The sequence below is a fragment of the Scyliorhinus torazame genome, chromosome 2 (genome assembly GCF_047496885.1).
Source record: "Scyliorhinus torazame isolate Kashiwa2021f chromosome 2, sScyTor2.1, whole genome shotgun sequence".
Taxonomy (NCBI): domain Eukaryota; kingdom Metazoa; phylum Chordata; class Chondrichthyes; order Carcharhiniformes; family Scyliorhinidae; genus Scyliorhinus; species Scyliorhinus torazame.
Window position 1 is genome coordinate 268,358,888 of NC_092708.1, and position 18,245 is coordinate 268,377,132.

General features: G+C 48.9%; 1 protein-coding gene and 1 pseudogene across 1 annotated transcript in view; both read left to right on the top strand.

Annotated features, from left to right (window-relative positions):
* The first annotated feature begins 207 nt into the window (after positions 1-207).
* The window catches only part of rtf1 (RTF1 homolog, Paf1/RNA polymerase II complex component), a 115,774-nt gene continuing 97,736 nt past the window's right edge, over positions 208-18,245 (top strand). The window contains exon 1 of the mRNA XM_072487066.1: positions 208-528. Coding sequence (XP_072343167.1) covers positions 451-528 — 78 coding nt within the window. The 5' untranslated portion in view covers positions 208-450. The remainder of the gene's footprint in view (positions 529-18,245) is intronic.
* LOC140385590 (large ribosomal subunit protein uL16m pseudogene) overlaps positions 8,998-18,245 on the top strand; it is a 40,160-nt pseudogene continuing 30,912 nt past the window's right edge.

The window sequence follows — 18,245 nt, forward strand, 5'->3', positions numbered from 1 at the left end:
TGCGAGTTTTTGCAGGTCTATTCTCTCCATCCTCTCTCTCTGTTCACTCTCTATTCTCTCTCTGTTCACTCTCTATTCTCTCTCTGTTCACTCTCTATTCTCTCTCTCTGTTCACTATTATTTTCCCCTCTGTTTCTTTCTTTCCTGAGCTGCCCCTTGATGATGTCACCGCGTATTCTAATGAGGCGCTGTCGGTTCCCCGTGCATGCGCAGTAGCGGCCTCGGGTTATTGTGCGACTGGAGCCTGAGGCCTGTAGCGCGGCTCTGATAGCGGAGCTACCGGCCCCTGTCTGGCACTCTCTTCCCCTCTTCGACAGCGGGGCTCAGTCTCCCGGCCCGGCTTGGTCCTTTCCTTAAAGAAAGCGGCACTCAGTCTGTCGGGTCGGTCCGCCGGACAGCGGGACTGGTTGTGTCTGTCCGGGCAGGTCGGAGGCCCCTCACAGCCCCGCCATGGTGAAGAAGCGGAAGGGTCGGATCGTCATCGACTCGGACAGTGACGACAGCGGCAGCGAGGAGAACCTTGACCAGGTGAGGGGCCGGGGAGAGGGCAATGGTGGCGGGGGAGGACAGGACACCGAGGGGCGGGTTGGGGGTGAGGAGGGGGCACAGGGATTTGAAGGGGAGAGGTGGGAGAAGGGGGAATGGGGGGCGGGGGGGGGGTAAAGAGAAGGGAATGGGGGGGCGGGGGGTAAAGAGAAGGGAATGGGGGGAGGGGGGTAAAGAGAAGGGAATGGGGGGAGGAGGGTAAAGAGAAGGGATTGGGGGGAGGGGGGTAAAGAGAAGGGAATGGGGGAGGGGGTAAAGAGAAGGGAATGGGGGAGGGGGGTAAGGAGAAGGGAATGGGGGAGGGGGGTAAAGAGAAGGGAATGGGGGGAGGGGGTAAAGAGAAGGGAATGGGGGAGGGGGGTAAGGAGAAGGGAATGGGGGAGGGGGGTAAAGAGAAGGGAATGGGGGAAGGGGGTAAAGAGAAGGGAATGGGTGGGGGGGGTAAAGAGAAGGGAATGGGGGAGGGGGTAAAGAGAAGGGAATGGGGGAGGGGGTAAAGAGAAGGGAATGGGGGAGGGGGTAAAGAGAAGGGAATGGGGGAGGGGGTAAAGAGAAGGGAATGGGGGAGGGGGTAAAGAGAAGGGAATGGGGGAGAGGGGTAAAGAGAAGGGAATGGGGAGGGGGTAAAGAGAAGGGAATGGGGAGGGGGTAAAGAGAAGGGAATGGGGGAGGGGGGTAAGGAGAAGGGAATGGGGGAGGGGGGTAAAGAGAAGGGAATGGGGGGAGGGGGTAAAGAGAAGGGAATGGGGGAGGGGGGTAAGGAGAAGGGAATGGGGGAGGGGGGTAAAGAGAAGGGAATGGGGGAAGGGGGTAAAGAGAAGGGAATGGGTGGGGGGGGGTAAAGAGAAGGGAATGGGGGAGGGGGTAAAGAGAAGGGAATGGGGGAGGGGGTAAAGAGAAGGGAATGGGGGAGGGGGTAAAGAGAAGGGAATGGGGGAGGGGGTAAAGAGAAGGGAATGGGGGAGGGGGTAAAGAGAAGGGAATGGGGGAGAGGGGTAAAGAGAAGGGAATGGGGAGGGGGTAAAGAGAAGGGAATGGGGAGGGGGGTAAAGAGAAGGGAATGGGAGAAGGGAATGGGGGAGGGGGGTAAAGAGAAGGGAATGGGGGGAGGGGGGTAAAGAGAAGGGAATGGAGGGAGGGGGGTAAAGAGAAGGGAATGGGAGAAGGGAATGGGGGAAGGGGGTAAAGAGAAGGGAATGGGGGTGGGGGGTAAAGAGAAGGGAATGGGGAGGGGGGTAAAGAGAAGGGAATGGGGGAGGGGGTAAAGAGAAGGGGAGGGGGGAGGGGGTAAAGAGAAGAGAATGGGGGAAGGGGGTAAAGAGAAGGGAATGGGGGAGGGGGGTAAAGAGAAGGGAATGGGGAGGGGGGTAAAGAGAAGGGAATGGGTGGGGGGGGTAAAGAGAAGGGAATGGGGGAGGGGGTAAAGAGAAGGGAATGGGGGAGAGGGGTAAAGAGAAGGGAATGGGGAGGGGGTAAAGAAGGGAATGGGGGAGAAGGGTAAAGAGAAGGGAATGGGGGAGGGGGGTAAAGAGATGGGGATGGGGGTAAAGAGAAGGGAATGGGGGGAGGGGGTAAAGAGAAGGGGAGGGGGGTAAAGAGAAGGGAATGGGGGGAGGGGGGTAAAGAGAAGGGAATGGGGGGAGGGGGTAAAGAGAAGGGAATGGGGAGAGGGGTAAGAGAAGGGAATGGGGGGAGGGGGTAAAGACGGGAATGGGGAGGGGGGTAAAGAGAAGGGAATGGGGGAGGTAAAGAGAAGGGAATGGGGGAGGGGGATAAAGAGAAGGGAATGGGGGGAGGGGGATAAAGAGAAGGGAATGGGGGAGGGGGGTAAAGAGAAGGGAATGGGGGAGGGGAGTAAAGAGAAGGGAACGGGGGGGTAAAGAGAAGGGAACGGGGGGGGGTAAAGAGAAGGGAACGGGGGGGGTAAAGAGAAGGGAACGGGAGGTAAAGAGAAGGGAACGGGGGGGTAAAGAGAAGGGAACGGGGGGGTAAAGAGAAGGGAACGGGGGGGTAAAGAGAAGGGAACGGGGGGGTAAAGAGAAGGGAACGGGGGGTAAAGAGAAGGGAACGGGGCGGTGAAGAGAAGGGAACGGGGCGGTGAAGAGAATGGAACGGTGGGGGGTAATGGGAAGGGAACCGGGGTGTGTGTAAAGGGAAGGGAACCGGGGGGGGGGGGGGGGGAAGGGAAGGGAACCGGGGGGGGAGAGAGTGAAAGGAAAGGGAACTGGGGGGTGGGGAGAGAAAGGGAAGGGAACCGGGGGTTTGTGTAAAGGGAAGGGAACCGAGGGGGGGTAAAGGGAAGGGAACCGGGGGGGGTAGGGGCGAGGGGTTGAATGGAAGGGAAGGGAATGGGGGGGGGGGGGGTGAAGGCGAAGGGAATTATGGTGGGAGAAGGGAACAAGGGTGGATTGGCAGGGATGAAACCATAATCAAGAAGGTGGTTTGCCCAGGACAAGGCTAGCCCATTGCACTTTGGGTGTGCTGACGCCTGCAATGTTCCCAAATGCAGATACTCAACTGCAAAATTTGTGGATTGGTTGGTAGAGGGGAGATGGTGGGTGTGGAGGGTGGTGGGCATGGGGAAGAGAATATACGGGAGTGGTAGAGTGGCATTTGTGGGACATGAACCAGTGACAAAGAGGAGTGACCAAATGGTGATGGGGATGTGCCTGGCATTGTGGTCTTTTGAGATAGTTTAGAGGGGGACAGACACACTGGGATAGATTGTGTCCTTTGCTTACTGTCCCTTTTGAGATTGAATGTGTCAACCCATAAGTTCTTGTTGTGAATTATTACTAAATATCACTATATCTCTAATCTCTCCTCTTAAACTGTTGAATATGTCCCAACCTCACCTGCTATTCCTTGTTTAATCCCTCCAATCTGGTTTCCACCACAACATACTGCTGAAATGGCATTTATCAAGTTACGTGACATATGTGGCTGTGACAGTTTGTCCTTATCCGCAGCTTGGAAACATAGACAATTTATGCCACAGAGACTATTCAGTCCATTGTGTGTGCGCTGTCTGAAAATATTTAAATCTAGCTGCCCATTCTAATCTCACCTTTCAGATTTGCAGATTAGAGCATGATGGGTGCAGATCCAGGTACCTATTACATGAGCTGAGGATTTCTGCCTCCACCACCAAACCAGGCAGCCAATTTTAAACATCCACCGGGTGAAGAAGTTTTTCCCTCGTGCCCCATCTAATCCTTCCACCAGTCACCCAAAACCTGTGCCTTTGGTAATTGACCCCTTTGCTCGGGCAAACAGGGTATCCCTGTCTATCTACCTCGTCATTTGACTTTGTTGCCCACACCATATTTCACTAATGTCTTTTCCCCTTTGCTAGTGTTTCTGTAAAGAAATTGAAGTATTGGTAAATAAGTCTTATGTTTGTACAGTCTCCTGTTTATACAGGCCATTGGTCTCCTCCTTTCTTAAGGAAGGACATAGCTGCCCTGGAAGGAGTGCAACATAGGTTCACTAGACTGGTTCCTGCGGGAAGGGGACTGTCCTTTGAGGAAAAACTGTGTAGACTAGGCCTGCATTTCCTAGCGTTTGGTAGAATCATAGAATTTATAGTGCAGAGGGAGGCTATTCGGGTCTAAACGGACAACTCCACCCCATCCCCCAGTCACTCCACCTAACCTTTATGAACACTAAGGGCAATTTAGCTTGGACAATGCACCTAACCTGCACATCTTTGGACTGTGGGAGGAAATTGGAGCACCCGGAGGAAACCCAGGCAGACATGGGGACAGTGGCCCAAGCCGGGAATCGAACCTGGGACCCTGGAGCTGTGAAGCAACAGTGGTAACCACTGTGCTACCGTGCCGCCCAGAATTTAGAAACCCACCACTTGAATGTTTGATCTGCTGGCTGCAGTTCAAGCAATGTCTCCATTGAAAAATTCTTATACTTTTAAATCCGTCCAAGGCTTTGCAACTCCTATTTCTGTAATCCCCTCCAGCCCCACAAACCGTTAAGATATCTGCCATCAACTAATTGTGAAATATTGAGTATCCCCCAATTTTAATCATTCCACCATTGCTGCCATCCTTCACCTACTCTAGATCCTACGATCTGGAATTCTCTTCCTTAACTTTTCCGCCTACTACCTTGCTTTCCTCTTTTAAGACTCTCCTTAAAACCATCTGACCTCTTATCTCCTTATGTAACTTGGTGTCATATATTTTATAATGCTCCTGTGAACAGTCGTGGGATGTTAATTACATTTAAAGGTGCTGTATAAGTATAAATTGTTGTTGAATGAGTGAGGTGATCGAATTAAAGATTAGAACATTTCTAAAAGGCTTGACAGGGTAGATGCTGAGGAAATGTTTCCCCCGGTTGTGGATCTAGAACATGGGGTCACAGTCTGAAAATAAAGGGTTGGCTATTTATGACTATGGGGGGGGGGGGAAGGGGGAGTGAAATTTCTTCACTGAGGTTGTGAATCTTTGGAATTATCTGGCCAAGGAGATTGTGGATGCTGATTTGTGCACTCAAAATAGAGGTTGATCGATTTTTTTGGGGGCACAAAGGAAATTGATGGAATTGAGGTAGAAAATCAGCCATCAATCATCCTGTTGAATAGTGGCGCACGCTCAAAGGGACAAATGGAAAACTGTTCCTATTTCTTGTTATGTTTTGATAGCCTGTCTTCCCACTGCACCTCTACCTAAGGATTTTTCCAAAAGATCATTCCTTGACTCCCCCTCTTCACTTGCATGCTGCCCCTTACGTCGTTCCAACATAGCTTCTAATTTTATGCTGATTACACCCAGGTATCCTTCTCCACCAATGCCCTCAATGCCACTGTTGCCTCTTGTCGGACTGGGATGCGGAAATTCCTCCAGTTTAAAAGCTGGGACAACTGAAACCATTGTCTTTGACCCCCGCCTCAAATTTCTAACTCTTTCCACAAATTCCATCCCCCTTCCCTTGTTTTGGATTAAAGCTGACAGTTTGCAATGTCTGAGTTACATTTGACCCTGAACTGGCTGAGCTATACTCTCCATCACAAACATTGCTTGATTTCACCATTTCCTCAGCCCATCTGCTGAAACCTTTATCAATGTTTTGTCATCTCCAGACTTGACTAATCCCATCCTCCATGCTTTGTTTATTTCAGTTCAGCCAATATCCTATACATATCCTATCCCGCACCAAGTCCTGGCTTCGCTCTCTGATGCTTCAAATTAATTCTTTTGTGTTTAAAACCCTTCACAGCATCACAACACTGTATCCTCCTCTAGATCTACAACTGCTTTCCCCTCCCAGTACCTTCATGAAATCTGGTGTTCCACTGATTCCAGCCTCTCATACGTCCATGCATTCTTTGCCCACCATTGTTTTTTTAAATTTAGAGTACCCAATTCATTTTTTCCAATTAAGGGGCAATTTAGCGTGGCCAATCCACCTATCCTGCATATCTTTGGATTGTAGGGGCAAAACCCACGCAAACACGGGGAGAATGTGCAAACTCCACACGGACAGTGACCCAGAGCCGGGATCGAACCTGGGACCTCGGCATGTGAGGCAGCAGTGCTAACCACTGCGCCACCGTGCTGCCCTTTTGCCCACCATTGGTGACTGAGCATTCAGTTGCCTTGGCCTCAACCATTGGAATTTCTCTCTCAAACCCCCTCAACTCATTAGCATATCTCCTTACAACTTAATTCTTTAACCAGTCCTTTACTTGCTCCTCTTAATCTTTGCTCCTCTTAATCTTTCCTCCTTTAGCTTGGCACCCATATATTTCTTTGTCCCTCTGAGAACATCCTTGCGAGATTTTTCTATGTTGAAGGTGTGCTGTATTAAAGGTTTTGTCTTGCTGCCTTTCTGACACTATTAGATGAGCAGAAATCGCCTCTGACTGAATTTTGGGAAGAGTAAAACCATTTTCTTTGTACCTTATTTACTAGCCACCGACTTCATCTCTCTGCCCTGCTCATTGTTTTGGTTGAACCAGACTGTTTGCATCCTCGTCATCCTATTTGACCCTGAGCTGGGCTTCTGATCCATTGTCTTCATTAACAGGACATGTACTCTGTAACATCATTAAATGCACCATTGCTGATTCTGTCCTCTTGCACATTCCTTTTTCCTTTCGAGTCATCACTGCTGGCCTAGGCCTAGAGCTCTGTAACTCTCCCTAAATGCTCCTCCTTTTAAGTGGCTTTTGGTCACCTGCCCTAATATCTCTATGTGGCTCCATGCCAAATTCTGTCTGATTATACTCCATGTCCTAAGTGCCTTTGGGCATTTTACTATGTTTAAAGGTGCAGTTTTTTTCAGGGCAAGGCCTTTGCGATGCATGCAGTGTCTTGCTGAATGAATGGGGAGTTGATATAAATAGCACAGTTGATGTTATGTATGATCCAGCTTGAGACTGAATTTGTTTCATAAAATCCCTACAGTGCAGGAGGCCATTTGGCCCATCAAGTCTGTACCCACCCCCTGAAAGAGCGCACTACCTAGCCTACGCTATCCCCGTAACCCCACCGAACCAGCATATCTTTGGATTGTGGCAGGAAATCGGAGCACCCGGTGGAAACCACGCAGACACGGGGAGAACGTACAAACTCCACACAGTCATCCAAGGCCGGTAGTGAACCTGAGTCCCTGGCGCTATGCTGACCACTGTGCCACCCTGCTGCCCTTTGTTGTAACATAGACCATACAGTGCAGAAGGATGCCATTCGGCCCATCGAGTCTGCACCGACCCACTAAAGTGATGCAGTGTGGTTACATGGGTTCCTTTGGAAGTATTTTGAATGCACAAATGCTGAACATTGGAAGTAAATATGTGACAGAGAGGTGTTTTTCCAATTCTCACCCTGTTTCTGATTTTTATCTTCTCTGAAGAATTTATCCCCTTGGAGAACTGCAGCTTTCTAGTACTTACACATGGCTCTGCTTAATATATGAGAGGGTTGTTGGTTCCTGAGCCATATCTGATATTCGTGTACAGATGCACTGGGGTTACTTGCGTAACAATAATGGGAGCCCATCTCTGTTACTCCATAGTACCAATTGAATACCGTCGGCACTTGTGAAATCTGATGTGGCATAGGTCCCAGATCGATAGTTTGATCTGAATGATTAGTCATTATCAGCTGTTTGTGATTTGGGGCTGTGCCAGCTTGTCGGGTTCTCAGATTGTTCGGCATTTCAACACGTCAAGCTGTATGGGGTCAACAGCAGCCTATTTGTCAGAAATCAGCTGATGATATAGTGTTATAGTGAGAAAGGTACTTGTACCCTCACCATCTGATTGCTTCTTAGGAAAAATTGAAAAAGTTATGTTTGAACAGAGGAGTATTTAGGATTTCCAGTGTAATGAGGTGTTATATAACCGTTGAGGCTTGTTGTATCTGTTTCCAGTTTTGGACTTGATTCAGTTGCTTCAAGTCATGTTAGGAAGAAAGTTGAGAGTCGGACCTCAAACGTAGTGATCTCAGGATTACTACCAGTGCCATGTACCCGTCAGAAGAATAGAAATAGCAGGATAGACCGGATGAATACATGGCTGAAGGGATGGCGTGAGGAGGACTGTTTCAGATTCCTGGGGCATTGTGACTGGTTCTGGGGAGGTGGGACCAGTACAAACTGGACCAGTTACATCTGGGCAGGACCGTGAGTGATGTTCTAGGGGGAATATTTGCTAGAGTGGCTGCGAAGGGTTTAAACTAAAATGACAAGGGAGTGGGAACCTACGCAAGAAGTCAGAGGAGGAAACGAGAACAAAAACAAAAGGCAAAAAGGGCAGAGAAATCAAGGGTCAGATTCAAAGAATTCCACAGTGAAAAATATTGGGAGCGGGAATTCGTGTCAAAAAGATTAGCTTAAAGGCCCTATGGCTTAACACGCGGAGCATTTGTAATAAAGAGGATGAGCTAATTGCGCAAATAGATGTAAACAGATATGATATAATCCAGATTACGGAGACATGACTGCAGGTTGACCAGGTATGGGAACTGAATGTCCAGGGGTATTCAGTATTTAGGAAGGACAGACAAAAAGAAAAGGTAGTGGTGTTGCAGTGCTGGTGAAAGAGGAAATTAATGCAATCGTGAGGAAGGATATTAGCTCCGGCAATGTGGAATCTGAATGGGTCAAGCTGAGTAACATGGCACAAGCGCAAAACCGTTAGTGGGTGTTGTACTTAGACGCACAAACTGTAGTGGTGATGCCCCCCACTGCACTGCGACAAATAGCTCCTCTAACATCAGACACCTTTTCTCAAACTCCCCCATTGAGCCCCTTAATTCGTACGTTATCTTCCCTAACCACAGGAAGTCGTACAGGTCACCCAACCATTCTGCTACCCCCGGTTGTGATGCCCACCGCCACTCCAGCAAAATTTGTCGCTGTGCAATGAGAGAAGCGAAGGCCACGACATCGGCCTTCCTCCTCTTCCATGAGCTCAGGCTTTTCTGAAACCTCAAATATCGCCACCAAAGGATCCTGGTCCTCCACCTCCTCCACTATCCTGGCTAAGACCATGAACACTTCCGCCCCGAACCGTCCCAAGTTTTTGCAACCCCAAAACATGTGCACGTGATTCGCTGGCCCCCACCCACACCTCTCACTCATCTGATACGCCCTGAAATAACCCACTCTTTCCTGCCCGAGTCATATGCACCCTGTGCACCACCTTAAACTGTATCAGGCTCATCCTTGCATCTATTTACCCTTTGCAGTGCCTCACTCCATACTCTCCAATTGAGCTCCATTCCCAACTCCGCTTCCCAGTTCTCCTTGATCTTCACCACCCGCTCACCGTCCTAATTATGGGTGATTTTAATCTGCATACAGATTGGACAAATCAAATTAGTCGAAATGCCGGAGAGGAGGAATTCCTGGAATGTATATGGGATGGTTTTCTGGACCTATATGTTGAGGAACCAACTAGAGAATAGGCCATCCTAGACTGGGTCCTGTGTAATGAGAACAGAATAATTGGTAATCTAGTTGTGCAAGACCCCTTGGGAGTGAGCAACCATAATATAGAATTTTCTATCAAGCTGGAGAGTCAAGTAGTTGATTCTGAGACTAGGGTACTGAATCTTAATAAAAGGATGCTGTGACGATATGAGACATGAGTTGGCTATGATTGATTGGGAAACATTACTTAAAGGGGTGACTGTGGATAGGCAATGCAAACATTCAAGGAGCTCATGAGGGAACTGAAACAATTGTTTATTCCTATCTGGCACGAAAGTAAAACAGGAAAGGTGGTTAATCCATGGCTTACAAGGGAAATTGGAGATAATATTTGATCCAAGGAAGAAGCATATCAATTGGCCAAGAAAAACAACAGGTCTGAGGATTTGGAGCAGTTTAAAATTCAGCAAAGAAGGACCAGGAGATTGATTAAGAAGAGGAAAGTAGAATAAGAACATAAACTTGCAGGAAACATGAAAACTGACTGTAAAAGTTTCCATAGGTATATGAAGAGAAAAAGATTGGTGCAGTCAGAAATTGGAATTTATATCGGGGGACAAAGAAATGGCCGAGCAACTAAATACATTGGTTCTGTCTTCACAAATGAGGGTACCAGAAATGTTGTGGAACACAGGGTTTTCATGAGAGGGAGGAACTGAAGGAGATCGATATTAGTAGAGAAATAGTGGCAGGGAAATTGATGGGAATGAAGGCTGTTAAATCCCCAGGGCCTGACAATCTGCATTCCAATGTACGTAAGGAAGTGGCGGTAGAATAATGGATGCATTAGTGGTTGTTCCAGGATTCTATGGATTCTGAAACAGTTCCTAAAAATTGGAGGGTACCTAATGTAACTCCACTATTTAAAAAGGGGGGCCGCGAGAAAACAAGGAATTAGAGACTAATAAGCCTGTTGATAGTGGGGAAAATTGTAAAGTCCATTATCCAATATTTTATAGCAGAGCACTTAGTAAGCAGTGGCGGGATCGGGCAGAGTCAGCGTGGATTTATGAAGAGGAAATCATACTTGAAAAATCTACTGGAATTCTTCGAGGATGTAACGATTAGAGTTGATGAGGAGGGCTCCTCTCCGGGATGGTTTGAGTGAGGCACCACCATGGCCTATCTGCCCTGACGCCTGGGCGTTGTCTGCCCGGGAATCAGCAACAACTCAGGCCTATATCAGGTTCCCACTGTTGGACTAAAGACACATGAGCATCCTCCCTGTTATGATGACATGGTTATTCCGGAGAAGCCAAAGCTGAAATTCCTTAATAAAGTCCCCATCTACAAGAAACTGGATGAAAAGACTGGGAGACATCTGCGGTTCAGCAACAGAGGCTACTGCATTCACCAAGGGCAGTTTAGCATTGTAGCTCTTGGAGGTGGTTATATTCACTGGGAACTTTGAACTGATGTGCCTTACTATTAACCAGTGGATGGATGCCAAAACCATGTTTGCTAGCTGGCATGTGAATGCTCCATACAAACCCATTGCATGCAAAGGACTATGTCAGAGAATGGGCGGTGGGAAAGGGGCCATTGATCACAATGTCACTCCAGTCAAGTATAGCCGATGTGTAATGAAGTTTGGAGGCAAGTGTGCGTTTGAGGAGGTGGAGCCCTTTCTGTCAGATGTTGCCAGGAATCTGCCATTTTCTGCGAAGGCAGTCAGCAAGATATATTTGGAGGAGCTGATGAAGGAGGATGAGCAGAAAGCCAAAAACAATCGGCATCACTGGACCGTTGCAGATGCCACCCTTTGGATGAGATGTTTACGGTTGAACATAGAACATAGAACAATACAGCGCAGTACAGGCCCTTCGGCCCACGATGTTGCACCGAAACAAAAGCCATCTAACCTACACTATGCCATTATCCATATGTTTATCCAATAAACTTTTAAATGCCCTCAATGTTGGCGAGTTCACTACTGTAGCAGGTAGGGCATTCCACGGCCTCACTACTCTTTGCGTAAAGAACCTACCTCTGACCTCTGTCCTATATCTATTACCCCTCAGTTTAAAGTTATGTCCCCTCGTGCCAGCCATATCCATCCGCGGGAGAAGGCTCTCACTGTCCACCCTATCCAACCCCCTGATCATTTTGTATGCCTCTATTAAGTCTCCTCTTAACCTTCTTCTCTCCAACGAAAACAACCTCAAGTCCATCAGCCTTTCCTCATAAGATTTTCCCTCCATACCAGGCAACATCCTGGTAAATCTCCTCTGCACCCGCTCCAAAGCCTCCACGTCCTTCCTATAATACGGTGACCAGAACTGTACGCAATACTCCAAATGCGGCCGTACCAGAGTTCTGTACAGCTGCAACATGACCTCCTGACTCCGGAACTCAATCCCTCTACCAATAAAGGCCAACACTCCATAGGCCTTCTTCACAACCCTATCAACCTGGGTGGCAACTTTCAGGGATCTATGTACATGGACACCTAGATCCCTCTGCTCATCCACACTTTCAAGAACTTTACCATTAGCCAAATATTCCGCATTCCTGTTATTCCTTCCAAAGTGAATCACCTCACACTTCTCTACATTAAACTCCATTTGCCACCTCTCAGCCCAGCTCTGCAGCTTATCTATATCCCTCTGTAACCTGCTACATCCTTCCACACTATCGACAGCACCACCGACTTTAGTATCGTCTGCAAATTTACTCACCCACCCTTCTGCGCCTTCCTCTAGGTCATTGATAAAAATGACAAACAGCAACGGCCCCAGAACAGATCCTTGTGGTACTCCACTTGTGACTGTACTCCATTCTGAACATTTCCCATCAACCTCTGTCTTCTTTCAGCTAGCCAATTTCTGATCCACATCTCTAAATCACCCTCAATCCCCAGCCTCTGTATTTTTTGCAATAGCCTACCGTGGGGAACCTTATCAAACGCTTTGCTGAAATTCATATACACCACATCAACTGCTCTACCCTCGTCTACCTGTTCAGTCACCTTCTCAAAGAACTCAATAAGGTTTGTGAGGCATGACCTACCCTTCACAAAGCCATGCTGACTATCCCTGATCATATTATTCCTATCTAGATTATAAATCTTGTCTCTTATAATCCCCTCCAAGACATTACCCACTACAGACGTGAGGCTCACCGGTCTATAGTTGCCGGGGTTGTCTCTGCTCCCCTTTTTGAACAAAGGGACCACATTTGCTGTCCTCCAGTCCTCTGGCGCTATTCCTGTAGCCAATGATGACATAAAAATCAAAGCCAAAGGTCCAGCAATCTCTTCCCTGGCCTCCCAGAGAATCCTAGGATAAATCCCATCAGGTCCCGGGGACTTATCTATTTTCAGCCTGTCCAGAATTGCCAACACCTCTTCCCTACGTACCTCAATGCCATCTATTCTATTAGCCTGGGGCTCAGCATTCTCCTCCACAACATTATCTTTTTCCTGAGTGAATACTGACGAAAAATATTTATTTAGTATCTCGCCTATCTCTTCAGACTCCACACACAATTTCCCATCCCTGTCCTTGACTGGTCCTACTCTTTCCCTAGTCATTCGCTTATTCCTGACATACCTATAGAAAGCTTTTGGGTTTTCCTTGATCCTTCCTGCCAAATACTTCTCATGTCCCCTCCTTGCTCGTCTTAGCTCTCTCTTTAGATCCTTCCTCGCTACCTTGTAACTATCCATCGCCCCAACTGAAACTTCACACCTCATCTTCACATAGGCCTCCTTCTTCCTCTTAACAAGAGATTCCACTTCCTTGGTAAACCACGGTTCCCTCGCTCGACGCCTTCCTCCCTGTCTGACCGGTACATACTTATCAAGAACACGCAGTAGCTGATCCTTGAACAAGCCCCACTTATCCAGTGTACCCAACACTTGCAGCCTACTTCTCCACCTTATCCCCCCCAAGAGATCCGGTTTGCCTCTTGCAACGGTTAAAGTGGATGCTACAGATCCAATTGGTATTACATGAAGAGCTGAAAGCTCTCTTTATCTTGGCCAAGCGTTTTACTTCACAACCAACAAAATCGGATTAACTGGTCATTCATTGTGGGTGTTTCTTGTTTTCTGCTAATTCTTGTTCTATTTTTCTATATGTGTCACTCTCAAATCTACGGTCACTGCTAATAGCCAGTTGACTAATACAATTCCCTAATGACGTGGGTATTCCTTGTAACACGACTGTTGAAAACGCAGCATGGTGGCATAGTGGTTCGAGCTGCTCTCTCACAGTGCTGAGGACCTGGGTTTGATCTCTGCCCCGGGTCACTGTCCGTGTGGAGTTTGCACATTCCCCCCGTGTCTGTATGGGTCTCACTCCCACTACCTAAAAAGATGTGAAGGGTAGGTGGATTGGCCATGCTAAATTGCCCCTTAATTGGGAAAGAAAAATTGGGTACTCTAAATCCATTTTTAAAGACACACTACAGCTGAGACCGTTTGTTCAAGCTTTCCTCAACTGTTAATTCCCTACCTCTGATTCATAAAGTGTTTGATTCAATTAACAAATGGTGTCAGGAGTGACAATGTTAATAACACTAGCACATCACCTGCAATGTTGCTTGTAAACTGTTCTCTAACCATGCTGCCAAAAAGGTCTGCCGGAAAATATTACCGGAATCATGTGTGGCGCTTGAAAAACATATAACTGGGATTTCCGGTGGCGTTTGCGAGCGGGTCGGCCGCATCGAGTGGAGCTCCCACCGGTGGCCACTGTTTGCAGCGCTTTCGGGGGTTTCCCCGATTCTTCGCTCTCTCCCCCGATTATTGTCGGCCTTTGGGGCAGTCCTGGGCATCAAGCGGGGCCGGTTTGAAAACCGGCGAGGAATCCCGCACGGGTGTCGGGCGGCTGGTGGTGAGCCGTCGGGCCCAGCGCGCGCGGAGGTTGGAGCAGCGGGGGCGGAGCCAAACGGAGGTCGAGGCGGCAGGCTAATGGTGGGAATGGGAGGGGTGGACCGTTGGAGGTTTCTGCACCCGAGGAACAGGAGTACTCGTTTTTCTCAGCAGCCCGTAAGGTATACTCGCGGACCGACTTTTTTGTGGTGGGGAAGGCTTTGCTGGCTGGAGTCAAGGGGTCGGAATACTCTGCAATTGCAGTGTCAGATCATGCTCCGCATTGGGTGGATATGGTGCTAGAGAAGGGGGTAGCTCAGAGGCCGGGGTGAAAATTAGATGTGGGACTTTTGGGGGACCAAGGGTTCTGTGACAAAATTGAAAAGGTAATTGAGGAATATGTAGGTTTCAACTGTATGGGTGAGGTGTCGAAGGCGGTTGTTTGGGAGGCTCTAAAGGCGGTGGTGAGGGGTGAGGTGATTTTGTTTAAGGCCAGGGTGGATAAAGAGGAGAGGTTGGAGCGGCAGAGGGTAATAGATGAGATGTTGGAGGTAGATAGGAGGTATGCAGAAGATGGGGAGCCAGTGAAGTGGGAAAAGAGGAAGGAACTACAGGCGAGCTTTGACCGACTATCTACCAGGAAGGCGGTGCGCCAACTGGGACGAGCAAGGGGTGCAGTTTACGAACATGGAGTATGTTAGGAGGTCAGCTCTGGAGGGAGGCAGCGTTAAGGGAAATTGTTCAGTTGAGGGATAGGGCAGGGAAGTTGGTGGTGGCTCCGGATCTGATTAGCAAGATTTTTGAGGAATTTTATGAGATTGTACAGGTCAGAGCCATCTGGGGGAGACCGTGAAATGGAGGAATTTCTAGATGGATTGGAGTACCCGAGGTTAGGGGAGGGGGACAGGGCTACATTAGAAGGAGCGATAGTGGAGCAGGAGATAAAAGATGCGATTGGGAGGATGCAGTCGGGGAAGGTGGCAGGGCCGGATGGGTTTCCGGTGGAATATTATAAAAAAATTCAAGGATAAGCTGGCACCGCTGATGGTGGGGATGTTTGAAGAGGCAATAGGGAAGGGGGTGTTGCCACAAACGTTGGGGCAGGCATCGATTTCCCTGTTGCTAAAAAAAGATAAGGATCCGATGGAGTGTGGGTCGTATAGGCCCATATCACTTCTGAATGTGGATGCAAAAGTATTGGCGAAGATACTGGCGGGTAGGCTGGAGGAGTGCCTCCTGAAGGTGATAGGTGAAGATCAGACGGGGTTCGTGAGAGGGAGGCAGCTCTTTTCAAACGTTAGAAGGGTATTGAATGTCGTTATGGCACCGGCAGAGGAGAAGGCAACAGAGTTGGTTGTGGCATTGGACGCTGAGAAGGCGTTTGACCGGGTAGAATGGGGGTACTTGATGGCAATTCTGGAGCGGGTTTGGGATTGGACCAAGATTTGTGAACTGGGTAAATCTACTATACAAGGAGCCGAGGGTGAGTGTCCGCACAAACAACATCAGCTTGTTGCTCTTTTTAGCTTTAGTCTATTGGCTCTGATTACGTCACCTTTGCTCATGAGTCGCCAGGTATCTTTATGATACCGCCACGTGATTCAAGTTCAGGTTATGATTAATAATACAGCATACCGTTTAGTAAGGATTAAAACAACGGTCATTTATTATATACAACAAGCAATATTAATACCCTAATACTACTTTCTATATAATAAACCTATCACTACTGGCCCATACTTAACTTAGGAAGAGCCCACCAGGTCAGGGAAACGAATGGCTTGTCCAATCAGATCTGGCCCGCAGGATTCAAAAGGCTGCTACAGGTCGGTGGCTAGGTGTCTCTACCGGATAGCGATCGCTGGATTCAAACTTACTGTTGCCGGTTGCTGTTCTTGCGAAGGTCTCGAGCGGGCGAAGAGGAGAGAGAGAGAGAGATCTGAACTTGGACCCTCACTTTTATAGGGCCCAGGGGCTTCCTGCCTCCCAGGGCGGCCCTTGACCCTGAGTCCCAAGTGATTGGATCTGTCCCCAATCTCTGGGGTCGATGTGTCCAATGGTGAGGCGATTCCTCGATCGGGGGGTGGGCGCTCACCTGTCTTTGATTCGGCCACTGCAGGCGCCGACAGGTCTGGCCCGGTATTCAATTGCTAATGTTGCAATTGTTCCCGGGGATAGCCAATTTAACTGTGGATGTCTGAATAGATGGGCTGCAAACAGTCCTGAATGCAACTGCAAATACCTGGGTTGATGGGCTGTTGGTAGCCCTGAGTATCGATCTGGGCTAACTTCCCCAGAGCCGAATATGCAATACTGTCTGCAGCTGCCTGCTTGTGTCTCGTTGGCTGCTTTCCCCAGCAGTCTTTCGGGTTAGCCATTTCAAACTGGGTTTTGGCCAGATTAATCGGAACGCGGCCATTTTACGTGGCTACAAGCTCGAGATACATTTCTCTCCACCATGGGATTAGGCAGGGATGTCCTATGTCCCCCCTTGCTGTTTGCACTCGCGATTGAGCCGTTGACCATCGCATTAAGAAATTTTGGGGTATGCAAAGGATTAGTGCAGGGGGTGATAGAGCATAGGGTGTCCTTGTATGCAGATGACTTGCTGTTATACGTGTCGGAACCGAGTGTGTCGATAGGGGGAATATTGGAGCTACTTCGAGTGTTTGGGCCTTTCTCTGGGTACAAACTAAACCTAGACGAGTGAGTATTTTGTGGTGTCTCGGCTGGAGGTGGGGGCAGGGGTGGGTAGGCTGCCATTCTGTAGGGCAGGGACTCACCTAGGTAGCTGGGGGTGCAGGTTGTCCGGGGGGGGGGGGGGGGGGGGGGGGCTTTGCATGTACAACATTTCTAGTTTGGTGGGGAGAGTGAAAGCTGATCTGGCAAGGTGGGACAGCCTCCCTCTGTCACTGGCGGGTCGGGTACAGGCAGTTAAAATGAACGTGTTGCTGCGATTTCTGTTTATTTTTCAATGCCTGCCGATTTTCCTGCCAAAGGCTTTTTTCAGAGAGATTGAGGGAAGGATTACTTTGTTCATATGGGGAGGGAAGGTGGCCAGAGTTAGAAAGGTACTGCTACAGAGGGGAAGGCAGGGGGTTTGGGTCTTCTGAACCTGATGTATTACTACAGGGCGGCGAATGTGGAGAAGGTGTGGAGCTGGGTCAGAGGGGTTGATTCCCAGTGGGTCAGAATGGAGGAAAGTTTGTGCAGGGGGTCGGGATTGAAAGCACTAGCATCAGCGCCACCCCCGATAGCCCCCGGGGAAATACTCGGGAGTCCGGTAATAATAGCTTCATTGAGAATTTGGAGGCAGTTTCGCCAACTCTTCGGGTTGGGGGCAGGGTCAAGGGAAATGCCGATTCGGGGGAACCACAGATCTGAGCCAGGGAGGTGGGATGGAAATTTTTTGAAATGGGAGGATAAGGGGATTCAGACATTAAAAGATTTGGTTCTTAGGAGTCAGTTTGCAGGATTGAAGGAGCTGGAAGCGAAGTATGGGCTGAAGCAGGGGGAAATGTTTAGATACATGCAGGTTCAAAATTTTGCCAGAAAGGAGATAGAGCTTCCCGTTGGAGCTGGCCTCCACATTGCTGGAGGAGGTACTGACGACAGGGGGACTGGAGAAGGGGGTAGTGCCAGCGGTTTATGGAGCTATTTTGGAAGAGGAGAAGGCACCACTGGAAAGGATCAAAGCAAAGTGGGAGAAAGAGTTGGGAGAGGATATGGAGATGGGGTTCTAGTGTGAGGTGCCTCCACCTCGTGCGCGAGGTTGGGGCTGACACAGCTGAAGGTGGTATACAGAGCACACCTGACGAGGGTGAGGATGAGCCGATTCTTTGAAGGAGTAGATGATGTGTGTGAAAATTGCGGGGGGGCCCCGCTAATCACGTTCATATGTTTTGGTGCTGTCCAAAGCTAGAGG